We start from the raw sequence: 18,320 nt of genomic DNA on the forward strand, positions 1-18,320 counted from the left end.
AATTTTAACAACGAACTGTGAGGAGACATTTATACAGGAGCCCCCACACAATTTTGGTGCCCCGGTTATACTTCCCTCTTTAAGATTTATCCTAGATCCGCATACATGAAGATTACGGTTCACTTTTTTTGTTCTTTGTTCTATGAATATCAGTTATATTGACAATGAAACGACATTTTTTAATTTGTTTATGATGGTCCCACAAAAATGTCGAAAATGCGTAAATTTCATTTTTTTCTAGCTTCTCTGATTCGATTGCGGTACCTTTTTGGTCACTATATATGTATTGCGTTTATATATGAATTGTAACACTTTATAGTGACTGAACAGGTAGAACAAAATTAAAACATATCAAGAAAAAGAAAACTACTTGGAACAGCACTAGGCTATGTATTGGTATTGTATGGATAAAAACTCGGATTAAAATCAAGGACGGTATGTTAGTTGTACAATCATATATCAATCATTCTTTTTTTTAAAGTCTTTTTTCATGCATTTACTGTTCATATTTTGACAAAAATCATTTTAAACTATGTCAAGTGTTTTATTCGCCAAAAATATTGTGCGTTTCCGTGAAAAAAATTACGCGCAGTTTTGTGAATGAAAGGGGAAAATAGATCCTTACGCGTTGCATTCGCGCATGTCATTTGCGTACTAACCTAATAATTTTTATATCACAACCAGTCCACTGATACTAACATTATCAGCGAGTACACATCAAAGGAAAAATGTACAAATTACCGATAAAACATTTTACAATCATTCTGAAGGAAATATGTGTTTCTTGATATAAAAGCAGTGAAGCAATTCACGTTATTCAATGAATATTAGTTTCATTGACGATGATACTACACATCTTTAATTTGTAGATCACCGATAACGCCTACCGGAAGCGTTGGGTAATGGTCCTATTTGACAAATTCACGTTAAATGTAGAGATGTAGAGTAGGATATGTGCACGCGAAATACAATTATAATCGATTTGATCTGCTTAGAGGACCGATGTCTCTGAAATGAAAATAATCCGTTTTCTTTCTATTACGTTTTATTTTTTTTACTAAATATCATGAATATTAGTTAAAAGACACGAACAAACATAAAACATATTTTTTTCAAGTTATTTTTATGAATTAATACAATGAATGTATGAGGAGGCATATAAAAAGACATTTATCTGTCATATAACGATATCATTATTTTTTAATTTTTGTTCACGTAATTTACCGTTGGACCTCCAATAATGCAGTACTACAAAAACTAACAAAGGCCTCTTTTTGGTATCTTTTCATTGGTTTATTAATATTAGCTACAGTCTTACTTGAATCGTTTTATGCTACAATTTCTTCAATACAAAGATGTTGATGCTGATAACATATTATTTTGGGCAAAGCTGCTGCTCATATTGATAGACAAAATGATATGGAAATTGGCCTTTTTTACCAATGTAACACTCTTGTGAAGACAGTAGCTATATAGTATACACATGTGAGTAGTTTTGTCATTAAGGTTACTCTACACTGGCATGTGTGATATACTGTCCAGATTAGTTCCTCCTGTTTATTTATCATTCACATTAAACATTTGAAAAAATTCAAGAATTTCTCTATTTGCAAATTAAAGGGGCAATAAAACGTCAATGAAAATAAAACCAATTTCTGCAGAAGAGTCTTAAAATATACATTATTTAGAATTTTTACTGAAAAATAACATTTGCAAATTAGGTTAATGAAATGTACAGTAATTTGCCACTGACATTCATTTTACTGGAATTCAAAACAGGATTCTGTTGAGCTGTCTGCACACTGCGTAACAAAGGCCTGAAAAGAAAAAAATAATCAAATTGTTAAAATGCATGTTGTTCATTATCATATAGATGATGGTCCATGAACATCTTTTCTATAGTGGCCGTCACGAAAAATTGGGACCATGTTTTGGTTTAAAATTTTTCAACCCAAAACATGGTGCTAATTTTACGTGACAGCGACTATAAATTATAAACCAAATCTGCAGTACTAGAATTTAGAACTTTAGGGGAAATGGACTGCTTTGAACAAACGCACAATAACAAATGTACCACAAGCAATAAAACGATCAAATGTTAATTTTAAGTTTACCACACACCACACATTCACTCATTTTACCAACACCAAATGTCCTCAATTTCAAACAATGAAGTTAAGCATGTTCAAGTATTTAATACTAATGAAACTGTTTGACTAATATATACTTACAACAAATAACACAATAATGAACAAAATGTAAGTTGTAAAGGATACCAGAGGAACATTCAAACTAATAAGTCAAAAATGAAAACTATAGCATAGCTCTGACCAATAAGTTAAGTCGACGAAACTACTTAAATTGTCCAATTGTGCTAACGATAATATAATGACACAGTAGTGCTACATATTTTACATATACACTCATATACAAAGACATAAAGAGTCTAATTTGCAAACCCAGTTCCATTCATTTTCAGTTAGATTTAAACATATCAGGCAGTAGTAAACCGATGATCGAATCTCATTAACCCATCAAGAATACAAAATAAAAGTTATAAACAAAAACTGAGGGAAAAGGATCACCAACCATAAGAATCCAAAATCGCTAAAAATGTCAGAGGCTTAACATGAATATATAAAATATCATCAAAACCTTTGTGACTGTCTTTTGCAATAGAACATAAATTATCAGTTTTAGCTTCAATATTAAGACTTAATATGAGACAGGAAAAATGATCTTTCAAATACACGACTTTTTTACCAATCAATCTAGCACATTCAATGACAAGTTTTCGTTCCAAAATTACTAAGTACACGTTATCAAGTATTGTGACAACGTATTAGTTCAAAGAGGTATAACTATATTGTTGTGTTAGAAAACTATTGATAAGGATTTGGATCAATATTTTTCTGTTTTTATTTGTCTAATCTTTATCAATTCAATTTTTTTCCAATATATAAAATTATAAAATTAGGATACCTCTTATCATGTTAGAGTACATAATTTGTAGTATCAACATATACTGTTGCGACGAAACAAGTGTAACCAATCCAATTCAAACATTCCTTGACTAGATTAAACCATCCATTAGGACAGTGATATCACTACCCTTATGAACAGAAGTACATGGAATGCTTTATATTCCAATTCATATTTTAAAACTGATTATATTTATATATATATAAATAAATAAATGAGAAAATAGAATTCTGGTTGTATATTTAAAATATAAGTTATTCAACAGCTTTAGAATTCAACTCATACAAAGTACAAGACGACCTCGTTAATTTTTCCCCATGCCTAATTCTATTTTTGCGTGAACATGACTATACATTGCTTACATATCTTTATGTCTAGAGGTGGTAGTTGTCTCATTGGTATTTACTTTTATTCTTATTGTTAACCATAAACTTATGATCAAAATAACTGATAGCATACCTTATCTCCTGTTTTCTCACAACTCTCGCTTTCATCACCTTTACTAATATTATAACAGCATTTACAACAATAGCCAGTCCAAAAAATGTTCCAACCAGTATTTGCACCAATGGAGTTGAATCTGTATTGTTAAAAAGTCAGTTAATCATACAAAAATTATGATGTTTTATGGGTTACATGTGAGCGTAAAAGAAATTGCATGGACGGAAAACTTTCATATTTGAATTATTACGATTTTAATAATTTTCCAGTTTGTCTCACTGATTGAAGTGTTTTTGTTGAATCATCGGATTCACATCATAATGAAATACCTGAAGGTTAGGACCAAAGCTTAATCTGAGCATCTATATATGGCAATGCCTTTGAAGTTGAATACTCTGTTGAATACAAAGATTGTGCCTGATTAAATTTTAGATAAATTAATTGTTTTCTTCTCGTCTTTTATTTTCTATGTTTACATCTTTTTTCTGTTTTGTTTTGCTCTTGATTCATTGACTGTTCCTCATTTAGATATACTGCATTTTGATATGATATGTATATCGGTAAATTTACCATAACAGTCCGTATCCTGAACTGATCCTTCACCGTCTGTTGTGTATCCTGTCGGACAGTTTACACAGCTGTTCTGGTTCCATTTATTTGTGTATGTTCCTTTCGGACAGGCAAAACAGTATCCAAACAGATAATAACTACCCGGTGCACATTCTGGAAGGTAAATTATTAACATATTTCTTATTGATGCACTAGCGAAAGATGAATGGTTTTTTTTATACTATTGCCTGATAAACTTTATTTCAACAGAGTCATGTGTTTTATTTTAAATAGTTAAAAGGGGCATCAGTGTGGGTGCACTCAGCTCTAATCATCATTGACCAGGATTGTTAGTTTTTTTATCAAAAGTCGATGGGTTTCTCCAGGCACTCCGGCTTCCTCTACCAATAAAAACTGACCGCCATAATTCGGTGCTTATAAAGGACGGAACAACACAAAAATTCAATCAATGAATTTAAATGGTTAAAACTTCATAATATAAAGAGCGTCAGTAGCATATGCCTATATTACGATCATACGGAAATAAACATCCAGTTCTAAAATAAATAAGAGAGTGAAAATGCGAATGGTAAAGTTTCAAGAGAGATTTTAATATTCGAACCTCTGTTAAATTATCTTTTAATTTTGTAACGCTAAATATTTCTGCACTTTATCATGTTAAAATGGATATTTCATATTAATGCAAAACGTGTCTATTTAATGATATAAATTCTAAGGCAATTACCTGTTACATAAATGTATGCAGTTTTCGATGTGAGGTTCGTGACAATATTTCCAGCAACGCAACTGTAAAAACCACTATGCGTAGACGTTGGTTCAACGTATTTAAGTTCTTTAGTTGTTTCATTGTGAAGAAGGCTATCGTTGTAATACCACCATATACTCGGGTATGGATCTCCTGAGACATTGCAGACAAGACTTAGAGTATCTCCCGACAAGAATGTCTGGTTTTGTAACACCGAGTCAAACGTTGGAGGCAAAGAACAAAACATATTTGCGTCTGACAACTCAATTAAGTTAACACTCAGGTGGCTTGTTATCTCATAAATATCCACCGTAGAGAGTGAATCATTCAAAATTAGTTTCACAAAGATGTCTTCAACTTCAACCGTTATATTTCTGCTCAGTTCAGTCTTTTCTATCGAAATATCCGCAAATTGATCATAAAGCACAGAAAATGTATGTTGAAGACAGTCCTGAAAATCGAAACAGTCATTTGTATCGAAGTAATCTAAGGTTATATTTTCCATTTCAAATAACCAACTACTTATGATTGGGAGGGAATTGGCTTCGTCCATTCCTGAGTTGATCATGTCGTATGCAACTCCTGTGACGTTTGCAATTTCGGAAATAATTGGATCATCTACCATGTTTGTTTTAACCTCTTCGAGAACTATATTTAGTTCATCAGCTGTTAAGTTGTAGTCGCTTTGGGCATATTCCTCGCTGATACCTGAGTCTTCGAGTGTCATATTATCAATCGATGAAAAAGATGTGATGTTTTCAATTATATTTCGATAATTGGTACTCTCATTTAGAGTCGCACTTGTTTCAGCTGATATGTTAAGCAAATAGTTTACCGTCAGTGTTAAAAATTCATGTACCGTTTTAAACGATTCGCATTTACTCTTGAAGTATTTTACTCGATCATTGTATTCAGTTGTGTATTCACCATCAGAAATATTATGATCATCTTGGAAAATTGTTTCATTTAGATACATACTCTGGTTATTTGAAAAATCAAAAGTATCTCTTTTATATAATTTTAAAACATGATGCATCTTTGACATTGCCTTAAACGAAATATCTCTCCTTTTTCTTTTTCCGAAAAGGTTTTTAACGGAATCTAATAATGTATTCACCGTAGCTTTTGCTATTCGCAATATGCTTGTCACAGGATGTCTGAAGTCAAACCAAAACTGAAAGGTTGTCCAACCTAATCCGAAAGCCTTAACGTCACAACCTACTTGAAACAGAGCTTTATCCTGCGTTGACAATTCGATTTCAAATCCACAGTTCCTTACATCAATCAATTGTTGAATTCCCTGCACAATTAATTCAAATACATATAACGCTGCCTTTACAGTATATTTTATAACCTCAATCGCCCCTTTAGCTATTTCTAACCCCCCTTTTGCAACTTCAAGTCCAATTTTTGCAACTTCAAGTACGCCTTCTGCTATATAAAGAACAACTCTAGCTTTATCAACTGCAATTTGTGCTATTTTTAATGCTACCTTGGCAGCATCAAGTATCATCATTGGAACCCTTACAAAAATCTTAGCGGCCTCTAATGCTAAATAGGCTATAAACCTGATACCTCGACAAACCATATTCGCCCACTCACAAAAAATATTTGGTACCTTGAACAAACAACTGGTCCATCCACAGCATGGATACGAAAATCGAACCCACCCAATACGACCTCTACACCATCTACATCGAACTCCTGGGATACACAACCAAGGGCAATCCCTTATCCGACATAAGTTATCGACATTTCTCTGGGCATTTCGTAACGTTTGAAGTGCATTTTCAAAAGGAATTTTGGCTTCATCAACTTTTTGTTTGGCGACGTCAAGTGCGTTGATTGCATCATCAAATTTTGAGTGAAAATTTCTGACATTATCTTGGGCATTACTAATCTTTGATTGAGCATATGTCATTACCGATTGAGCCATGGTTAAGCCATTTTGAGCTGAGGTTAGTCTTTTATTGGCTTCATCAGCAATTCTTCGTGCAAACACTTTTAGGCCATCTAAATAACTACCCTGAAAATCGGAATCTCTTCCTGATATTGTATTCTGTGACTCTGACGCTGCCAACAGTTTCCCCTGTACTGAAAATGTTAAATCATGCCATTTCCGTCCTAATTCTACTGACATTTCTACCCTTGCAACAAAAATATCCCAAATGTTACCCTCTATGATGACAAACAATCCATTGTTACTGATTAAAAGATCACCTGACGCTTTCATTCCTAAAACCGAAACACCCATAGTGGCATGTGCAACAAACTTGCCATCTCCAATTGCAATACTTAAGGCCCGATGTTTATCTAACGACAAAAAATATCCAAGTTTCTTAGAAACAGTGTAACTTGCAAGTACCCGAAAAGCAGACTCGCCTTGTAACAGTTCATAAACTTTTGTAAATTTGCTACACTGCCCAAGACCACCTTTAGAAAATACCACTTCTACTGTCATTGTACTGAAATCCAGTGAAAATAAACTAACAAAACCAGTGAACTGAACACCTAATCCTGTATATGACCCAAGCAATGAAGAGACCTTTGTGGTAATTTTAGATATAGTGTCATCGATATTACGCCCAATTCTCTTAGTTTCGGTCTCAATTAATTGAGATAGGTTTGCTGCAAATCCTTCAGTGTGAAACTCCAATTTATCTTGTAAAACAGTTGTGTGTTCTTGTAATGCTATATACTTTTTCCACAATTGTTTCACGTCGCTTAAAACATACTGCAAGTCAGATATACCGGCCAACCTTTCTGTCAGTATTGTTTCAAGCTCTCTAAGTGAGTTCAATATTTGACTCATCGTATCTTCTAAAGTGCCGGCAATAATACCGATAATATTATTCATAAAGTCTTCGATCAGAGTTCTATATTTTTCAACCATATTTCTCATTTGTAAAATGTCGTTAACAATATCTATCTGTGTTTTAGCTGAAAGTTTTTCTTCTGTTGTAACAAACGCACGAACTCGAAAACCAGCTCTAAAAATCCAGTCACCAACAATAGGAATATTTCTAAAAGGATTGACGTCCAAGAGGAAAGATACAAATACACCAGCTGGGTTAGCCCCGTTTCCACACAATATTCTGTCATCTAAACCTTAATGTTAAAAAGATACAATATAAAGTGAACAAAGTTGTACTAAAGCTTCATCTACCAATGTATATCCTGGGGATTTCCTCGGGTTATTCGTGTTTCAAGTGATTTTGAGATTTGTTTGGTCATCTTTTTTGTTTTGTTTATTTATTTGGTTTTGACAGTTTCAAATCAATTCATATCTCAGCTGGTAACTCCGTCTTTTATTCATATATAAATATGAACAACATCGTCAGGATAAACATTTTGCCCACCACTCGCGTGCACAAAAGACTGGTGAGTGACGAGAAGTGCAGAGTTGAAAATATATATAACCGTCCACATATCTGCAATTTTTGTTTTGTATGTAAACGAGCAAGTACCGTAGTATGGAAACTTGATGAAAAACTTTTAAAAAAAAAACAAGAGATGCGGCTTCCAAAACTATGCTAAAACAATGTTTGTCTAGTTGAAAAGGACAAGGCAAACATAAATTTCCACAGTTCTATTGGTATTTCAAGGAGTTCTGAATTTAAAAATCATTATATAGATCGGATCGAATGTCATGCTCGCAGGCAGAATAATTGCAACTATTTATAAACTATTTTTTAAATTCATGTTAAATGAAAAATGTACAAGGAACAAACAATGTCAACATATTTTCTCTGATTGATAAGGTAAACATTTAACTAATAGAAATGACAAACAAATTATTGATGCGTATATCGTATTCAAAAAAACTTACCTCCTAATGACAAGTATACATCTAAACTTGCCATCACCATGCCATTGAAGGTTATTTCTATCATTTTCCCAAACATTGGAACGCGTAATGTAGGCGAAGCAGTGAAATCTTTGAACTGTATAAGACCATTCCATTCTTCAATGAATAAATCCAAAAACAGCTAAAACGGACAAGGAATTGCTATTAAACCGTAGCAACTATGCTAGACTTATAATTAGGTATGCTAGTTCACACTTGTGATTGCCACTGTTAAAAAACATTCTAAAACAATAATTCAAGAAAGTGGGGTTTAAGTAGTCAGTCCACCTATGTATTAAATTTTTGAAAATGCTTTTTTATTTTTTTTCTGCGTAATTATAATTATATTCACGAAATAGGACAAGGGCTAGTTCTAGTTTGCCTTTGAGCTCAATTAATTAAAAATAAAATTAGAAAGAAAAAAGAAAAATACTGAGCTCCAAAAGTACCTAAAATGAAAAGCTCAAACACACCAAAAGAATAAACACCAACTATCATGTTCAGAGACGTGTAAATACGTAGATATTTTAAGAGCTCAGGATAAAAAGTATGTATATGGGCAAGAGTAGTATATCGGTGATCAACAGTTTTAAATCATTGATTGAGTTAAAACAAATTCGTTTACAATCTAAAACCGATGGAAACAAATCAACTGTAAAGGAAAAACAAAGTAACATCATGAACACGGAAGTGTACATTTTAACAAAAATCGCTCAAGCACTACGTGACCTAAATCAAGCACACACACACACACGCGCTAGAATATTCATAACAGGGAAATATACACACAAATAATGTAAAAGTCTATACAACATGCAAACCGGAGATGAACAACCAACATATTCCATCAACGACAAACACCACAAGATATCAAACACAGAACAGTAAAAACTGTTAAAAAATATCAAGGGTATTGCTGGCTTGTTTCTTTATAATTATAAGGCTGAATTTGTACCGGAAATTCTTATGAAGAAAGAAAAAGTTAGCAATAACCTTAAACCTTTTTTCAGCTAACAAAATAATTCAAAAATTGGTAACCATGTTGAACGAATACATCCCATCGAACTGTGATAATTGATATAACAGATATAGCTAAGTCGTCCCATGTTTTCACTTACATCAAGAAAATGCTCACAAGGCCGCTTTTAAACCTAGAAATCCATATGGTGAGGTTGAAATAACAACTTGTTAAATTTAACGAATTGGTTTGCCGTTTGATGAATACCGTTTCGCAGATGATATAAATTATGTTCCTCACGTCGTAACGGCAACCCCCTTCTCTTTTTACGATAGAGACCTATCGAACTAGACTATTTAGTAACGTGTTATAATACGACGGATGCCAAATATAGAGCAGGATTGGCTCCCCCTCCTTTGAGATGTTTGTGTTGCGTAGTCATTAGATTTTTGTGAGCAAAATTATTTGTCTGATTGTCTTTTTCATTTGTAGTAGCCAAGGCATTGTCAGTTTGTTTTTTGATCTATGAGTTTGACAGTCCCTCTGGTATCTTTCTCACTCCTTTTATTATTTTTACACCTTACGCTGGTTGTCTGATTAGGCAATGTCAGTGAAGCTTGAATAAAATTATTTGGTCTGCCAAATCAAATTACAAACTGTCGGGTAATTAAAACAAAATATTTCGTAAAGTTGTTCTAAATACGCTGAAGTTATGTATGTTTTTGGTAAAGAAAGATAATATTTTTAAAAATTCTACGCCTAGAACATTTATCGTGTCTATACATTTTACATTGTTCAAATACATTTTATCTGTCCTTCATAATAATAAATAAACCTTTAATATATGATTTAATAAACATTAGGGGAAGTAATAACTTTTAATGATTAATGGAATTACTTACGCTAGAGATACTTGGAACTGCAAAGAAAACGTCTGTTTGACCTGTTACTTCTAGGTTGAAGTATTCACTTTCTAATTTATACTGAATGTCTGTTCCGAGCCATAGATTTGCAGAATTAAATATTCTACAATGCAAATGATTAACAAATGGAGGTATACTCATATCTGATCGTGCAACATTCTTTTATCCTTGACCAATGTTCGCAACATTTTCTAAATGCAACAGTTAATGAATAAACTATCAATCATCATTCATGAAGAACAAAAGGAGATACATGTTGTGACAGGTCAATTTCGTATACCTATATTGTTTCCACTAGTCTTTGATATTTCATTATAAAGATATTGTTTGTAACGAAAAATTTCTGTTTATGCTATCTGGTTTGAAAGTTTAGTCTATCAATCAAATTATATAAATAATGACCTGTTAACGACGTTCGAAAAGAAACATGAATTTCATAGAACAATTTTGCTAACAGGCAATTGTGATTTTTAGAGAGGTAAGATAATATCCAAACTGCCTTTTGTACACTAGATGGTTGTTTGCTTGCCACTGTTTTATGAACTGTAGTCGAATTTACTGACTACAAAAACAAGATAACACACGACATTAATACTGTCACTAAACGTTTTTAAAAGACTTTGGAAAAGATATACATGGAAAGTCTACATAAGCATTAATTGTATAAACTAATGTACAATGATTTGAGATGTACAAATTTTTAAATGGTTAAGAAGATTGTTTATATACCTGTACTGAAAAAGTTCATCGCCATTCCAAAGTTCAAGTTTAGAAGTTTTGTAGTGAACATTGACACCCTGTACAAGTGACAATCCAATCCCTCTTGGTCTAAACCGCAGTCCATTCTTTGTCATATCTTCCAACATTTCTACATCATCAAACAAATTACGGGATTCTTGTGGAAGCATCAGGAATACTGTTCCACCAGTATTCTGACAGATGTCAACAATAACACAGAACTTATTGCCTTCAAGAGGTCCTGGAACATGTATCCGATTGCCATAAATATTGATAGCCATGTCAGATCCAAATACAAAAACACTGTATAGACGATCAACGAAAACTGGAGCACCGGTACATTCATGAATTGTGTCTATATTGTTACCATTCACAACATTTGTTTTGAGATCGGTAACGGAGAGTAAACCAACTCCTGATTTTGAAAACTGTAACCACGATGGAAGTTTGTTTTTTAAACTTTCAAATACTGTACCCAGAAACGATCCAGATGATACAAAGTCATAAATGTCTTTAGGAGTTGTACTGAAAAACATACAATTCTCATCATGCATGTCGTACATTTGTGTTCCGTCTGTTTTCTGATATTCAACAGATCCAGTTATAAGTTCAAATGTTCCCGTTTTTATCACTACAATCAACCCAGACAGTGAAACTGGAATGGAAAAGTTACCAACTTCGGCAAAAGTAATGCCATAAGTGTATTGAATGTTGATATTTGTATTTAATCGATACCACGAATCAGTTGATGACAGTTTGATTTCCAAACCATTGCCAGCTGCCTGACATGACATTAGAGTTGTAAAGGCACAGCCTCGAGGCAGCAGCCTTCGAGCAATGTTATACGTTTGAAATATAGTTGGTTGATTGCTATCACCTGCAAAGTCAACATATTAAGTATGAGTAAACTAACAAACCTAAAACAAAATAAAGTTCGTTACCAGAAATTTGAAAATATTAGAATTAATAATTACAACTAGTGCCAAAGAGATCCAGAGTTTACAATGAAAAACTATCATCTGTTTTTTTTCTTCTGTTTATTACTTCTTAGAGCAGACACATTATATATATAAAATCAAACAACATAATCTTACCCCTACAGGACACACCATTCTCTTCTAAAACTGTACTATCTCTACATTGACATTGAAATGATCCATTTGTATTTAAACATTGGTCTTGACATCCCCCATTTAAGTATAAACACTCATTTACATCTACAAAAGAACGATCAAATTTGAATTTAGTTATCAATTATCTAGAAGACAGAATTGTATACATCCGTAATATATATTATGGACATTTTCGAAATTAGCCTTTACAATTGCTCTAATGCTTATACGATTTATTTTTTCCTGACCTATTAAATCAACGTGTGATTCGTTCGTTCTCATTTCTTCATTTATCAAAATTTTTTGCTTTTCTCAGAATTTTACTGTTGCGACGTCATGTTAAAGGCAATCAGGTCTAGTGACGTCATATAGCAAATTTTTTGCAGATCATTCAAAACGAAATGTTGAGTTAGTCCGAATATCGTGTATAAATCATTAAGATTGCAGATTCCTCCATGTATTGTACAAAACGACATATATCAACTCACGACAGACATAATTTCAAGTCTCGAGTCGATAAATATCGTATCACACTGAAGACCCTATAGTCAAGAAATTTATTTAAAATGAATTATCAATTGCACATTCACGTGTGATTTATAACTATCATGCTGCTGCTTAATGGCAAGTCATTCTGTTAAATTGTACAAAGATGTTATGATTGACGAAACTATATTTTAATCTTATAAATGTGTACAACAGACCGAATTCACAATGCTCTCCTTCGAATCCTTCTATACATTTACAGGTGTAAGATCCTGGGAAATCTACACAACTTCCGTCATTAAAGCATTCTATCCCTAGGCAGTCATTAATATCTGCAAAAGATATTAGAAGGCAACTGTTTAAGGTTACGTGTATATTTATCACTAAAAATCAGAAAAATACAAATTTGAGAGGAAAATTCAAAACAAAACGTTCAAATAAGCGCTAACACATCAAACAAAAAAATACAAAATGTCATATTTCTGCCTTGTCAAAAATTATGGATACCATGAATGAATGATTTTCGATCTTCAAGTGTCGAGTTTTGTACAAACTCTTTATAAAATATACATGCCTTTCAGAACCGGAAGCCTAGTCATTGCAGTGTTCTTGAACTTTCATGCTGTTGGACACATCGTTGATAATCTAATGAAAAATGTATAAAGGTATCCGTCCGAAGCACTTGTCTTGGTTTGCATTAAAGCTCTCACCCGAACATTTAGTTAGGCTCACATTTTGGTCATTAAGGCATTAGCATTATTGCTATATAGAATTCGTTTTCTTATTGTTGAACACCGTACGATAATATATCTTACATCTGCGTTAATCGGTCTCTGATGGATAATTGTCTTATATACAAGTATCTTGTCTTAGGGAGGGATAAATCCTACTTTGTAAAGAATCACTCTGATTTAAACAAAAAAATCTCTGAAACCGATATTATCAAAATGCTTGATTTCTTGGTTGACAACATATTTGTTACGTTCGGAGAACGTGTTTTTCAACAGACTGTCGGCATCCCAATGAGAACAAACTGTACCCATCTATTTGCCGACTTGTTTCTTTATAACTATGAGGCTGAATTCATGCAGGAACTTCTTATGAAAAATAATAAGAAGTTAGCAATATCATTTAACTCTACTTTCCGCTATAAAGATGACATTCTTTCACTAAACAATTCAAAAATTGGTGACTTACATCTAGAAATCGACAATGAGGGTCGGTCAAAAAAAAAAACTTTACGACAAAAGAGATGATTTCAGCTTCCCATTGTGAACTTTCCTTTTCTAAGTAGCGACATTCCAGCAGCACCTGCATATGGGGTATATATCTCCCAATTGATACGATATTCTCGTACTTGCATTTCCTATCGTGATTTTGTTGATAGAGGAATACTGCTCACAAGGAAACTATTAAGAAAGAGTTCCAAATGGTGAAGTTGAAATCATTCCTTCGTAAATTTTACGGACGCCATCACGGGCTGGTTGACCGTTATGGAATAACCGTTTCACAAATGATATCGGATATGGTCCTTACTTCATAACTATAATCCCCTTCCCTTTCATGAATGTGACCTTCCGAACTAGACTATTTACCAGATTTATCACATAAGCAACACGACGGGTGCCACATGTGGAGCAGTATCTGCTTACCCTTCCGGATCACCTGAGATCACCCCTAGTTTGGTTTGCGATATACGAGTTTGACTGTCCCTTCGGTATCTTTAGTCCCTCTTTTATCCAAAACTCATCCGAAATGCATGAATGCAATTTCATTTATAAGCTTTTACAAATTCTTTATATGATAATTTTTAATATTTTTTATCAGATTCGTTCTCGGTTTTCCAATGCAAAAACAGAAATTATGTCCCTGCATCAAATGATTATAATATACGCACCCACAACACTTCCAAATAAACTATGAACTTTTGCTGATAACGCCTGTAGAGGATGTTAAAGCGTTCTTTTTTTTCACTCACTGTACTTCAATAAAATTAAAACTGAATATTATCATAACTAAAAGACTTACCAGTACATGTAAATCCGTCACTTTCTAGTTGATAATCTGGGTCACAACTACAGACATATGATCCTATGGTATTATTACATGACTGGGAACATTTATTAGAACCAAGGCATTCGTTGTTATCTAAAACAATACAAATTACTGAAGTAGCACATTCTTTTCTGTGATTAAAAATAAGGAAAACTCCATTAAAACTTACAAGATTAGCCAACCAAACGAGTGAAAAACAATTCTCATACTCTTTGTACAGGCAATTTACCCAAACATTCTAGGTTACTCTTGTTTTGTCCCGATCAAATTTAACAAATTCAAATTGCTTTTTCTAAGCGGGAAATGCGTCATTTTAAGCATCAGAAAATTTTAATTACAACATGTACAAGGAGTCAAATTAATAATTTTTTATGGTTCTCTCAATTCATTTGGATTGCTCCTTATAAAATACTAATGATAATGTAATCAGAAAAGGGATTTTGTATCTCATTCCTTATGAGTATGTCTTTCATTTTTATTGGTAGTTTTTATTTGTTTATAAATTGTGGTCACTTAGTGATGATTTTGCTATGATCTTCATTGATACTTTTTTCATGTGTTTAAAACAATTATGTTACTGTTATTATTAACATCAATTCTATTAGTTTCTTATAATATGTATTTGATTTTCCGCCAACTATATCTAATTGGTTTTAATCTTTTGTTTTGTATGATAACTATTTTAATTTCAATAGGAAGGATAGTGTACAAGAGTGTTACGGTGTTAAAACTATGATACAATGTAAATGTGTATATATGTATTAGATAAAATACAGGTAACAAAGAAACAGTCCGGAAACAGCCATTGTTGGATACTTTTGCTGCACGAGTAACAGGTCAGGGTCCGAGGCCATATCCGACATTGACCTGACTACAAGTGCAGAAAAACATATTCGGCTGGTTGTAACCGGCCTGTTTCTTTTGTTTCTTTGGGGGGGTTTTCTGACTTGTAAGATGTTCCAAGAAAGTAATAATACTTTTAGCAAGACTAAACATTTGAGAAACTAAGATAGCCATAAAGCAGTAAATGTTATACTATAAACATGATAAATAAAAAAAATATGATATCTAATAATTTTGATAAAAAAAAGAACTATTTGAAGTAAAAGATAAATATTGTACGCATTGAAGACTTTTAAAAATGCGACTTTGTTAAAAAAAAGTAATATATTAAAGAAATATTTTAGTAGTTAGTAAGATATTGTTTGATATCTATGAATAAAATGGATAGCGGAGAGGGGGAGGTCTATTTCCTTTTAGAATAAACAGGCTGTGATCTTTAATTTTGTTGAAAAAATGTTGGGTGTGCCATTTTTATTATTATTTTTTTTTTATTTACAATATTTATATAGCGCATTATCTAATTAAAAATTACTCTAAGCGCTTAACATAAAACAATCAATGCAGTTAAAAGGACAAAAAGATGTTAAACATTAAAACAATCAATGCAATAAGAATGAAATAAAATTTTGAAAGACATATAAATAAAAAAAAAAAAAAAAAATCTACAGAAAAGTTGAAAAAATTTATTATCATAATTAAAAGACATATTATACTACAACGAAAAGAACAAAGTTAAAAAGTCATGTCAGTATAAAAAAAGTTACATGTTATCACTAAAAGCGAGTCTAAAATAATGGGTTTTCAAATTTTTCTTAAAAAGTTCGATTGAGTGTTCATGTCTTAGATGGTTAGGAAGATTGTTCCAGAGGCTCGCAGTAGCTTTATCGAAGCGTCTTTCTCCATAGATTTTGGTGCGTACACGAGGTTGTATCAGCTGTATGGCATTTTCCGATCTAAGAGATCTTGATGGTTGGTAGGCGCTAATGAGTTCCTCAAGATAGACGGGCGCTAGGCCATGCAGGATTTTGAAAGTATACAAAATAAGTTTATATTGTACTCGGTACTGCACCGGGATCCAATGAAGAGACACAAGAACTGGTGTTATATGGTTATGTTTCTTTGTACGTCTAACGAGCCTGGCTGCCGTATTCTGTACTTGCTGTAACTTATTGACTAAGCTGGCATTTACTCCATAAGGCAGAGCGTTTCCGTAGTCTAGACGTGACGTGACGAGCGAGCAGACTAAAGTTTTACAGGCATCCTCAGTGATATATTGCCGAATTCGACCAATATTCCTTATTTGGAAGAAGCACGACTTCGTGATGCCATTGACCTGCTTTTCCATGCTTAATGTTCTATCAAAATAAACACCAAGGTTTTTTACCACAGATGCATTACTTACTATTGATCCATCAAATAACAGATGACAATTCGAAAATTCCTTTACACGATGTTTTGGTGAATATAAGATTAGTTCCGTTTTGTCTTGGTTCAGTTTCAGCATGTTTAAGCACTTCCATTTACTAATGTCAGCTAAATAAGTCTCTAGACATGAAAATATGTTGTCCCAATTATCGAGTGGTTTGATAACTAGGTAAACTTGTGTGTCATCAGCATACCCATGATAGCTAAAGTTGTGTCTCCGACATATTTCACTGATCGGTTTTGCAAAAATACAATACAATCGGGGTCCCAATACCGAACCTTGCGGAACGCAATGTTTAATGTTTATTACATCTGACAATACAGATCCAATTGCTACACGTTGAGTTCGACTTTCAAGATAGGATCTCATTCATAACAGCGCTGAGCCAGTTATGCCGTAAGAGTATTCTAACCGATTGATCAGGATGGGATGATCGATAGTGTCGAATGCAGCGGATATATCGAGCATAACAAGTACCGCACAACAGTTATTGACGAGTGCCAATGCTATATCATGGTGAACCCGTAGTAGAGCCGTTTCTGTTGAATGACAAGCACGATATGCCGACTGCATGTTGTCAAAAAGTGAGTTTGCTTCAAGATGCTGTTCAAACCGAGTTTCACTCAACTTTTCCAAGATCTTTGAAGTAACAGGCAAGTTCGAACCGGGACGATAGTTTTTTAACTCATCAGCGTCAAGACCGGGCTTTTTCAACAAAGGTCTTAAAACCGCTTCCTTGTAAAATGCAGGAACGTGGGATTCTGCCATTGAAGTGTTTACTATCTTGGTTATGATAGGAAGTAAGCTGTCGAGACATGATTTTAAGAGGTTAGTAGGAATTGGGTCGAGTTCGCATGACTTCACCGGAGCTTTCTTGATGATCTTTCGAACTTCTTCAGCTGAAGCTGGTGAAAGCGAAGTAAGCGGATTTCCGTCGAATTTTACATCGGCTTCAAGAGCATTGTCAACTTCTGTTGATGTTTTGTTAGAATTACTCAGGTTGTTTCGAATTGTGTCTATTTTCCCAACAAAGAATCCACCAAATCTATTGGTTAGTGCATGTTCGTCTTGATGTGATGGTAGTACAGTTTCTGCTTTATTTCCCATAAGATGGTTCGTAAGTTTGTGCAGCTGTTTTTGATCGTGTCCAATTTCTAGGATTTTGTTAGAAAAGTACTCATTTTTACATTTCAT

At 33.3% G+C, this 18,320-nt stretch overlaps 1 protein-coding gene across 1 annotated transcript; it reads right to left on the reverse strand.

Moving 5' to 3' along the window:
• Positions 1-1,717: 1,717 nt before the first annotated feature.
• LOC134692290 (uncharacterized) lies at positions 1,718-18,320 on the reverse strand. The gene is made up of 11 exons (XM_063552739.1): positions 17,609-18,320; positions 14,831-14,950; positions 13,021-13,134; positions 12,299-12,421; positions 11,196-12,081; positions 10,446-10,569; positions 8,568-8,727; positions 4,718-7,846; positions 3,994-4,146; positions 3,442-3,562; positions 1,718-1,817 (listed from the first exon to the last, which is right to left on the reverse strand). The coding sequence occupies exons 1-11, from the start codon at positions 18,318-18,320 to the stop codon at positions 1,718-1,720; spliced, it is 5,742 nt and encodes a 1,913-aa protein (XP_063408809.1).

The sequence above is a fragment of the Mytilus trossulus genome, chromosome 12 (genome assembly GCF_036588685.1).
Source record: "Mytilus trossulus isolate FHL-02 chromosome 12, PNRI_Mtr1.1.1.hap1, whole genome shotgun sequence".
Lineage (NCBI taxonomy): Eukaryota > Metazoa > Mollusca > Bivalvia > Mytilida > Mytilidae > Mytilus > Mytilus trossulus.

Bases quoted from the DNA above. Each gene is read 5' to 3' on its own strand.
- LOC134692290 (XM_063552739.1), bottom strand. From the start codon at position 18,320: ATGAAATGTAAAAATGAGTACTTTTCTAACAAAATCCTAGAAATTGGA. The intron at 14,951-17,608 runs GTGCGGTACTTG...GTATTGTTTTAG, and splicing joins GGCACTCGTCAATAACTGTT to ATAACAACGAATGCCTTGGT. The intron at 8,728-10,445 runs GTAAGTAATTCC...TGTCCGTTTTAG, and splicing joins CAGTTCCAAGTATCTCTAGC to CTGTTTTTGGATTTATTCAT.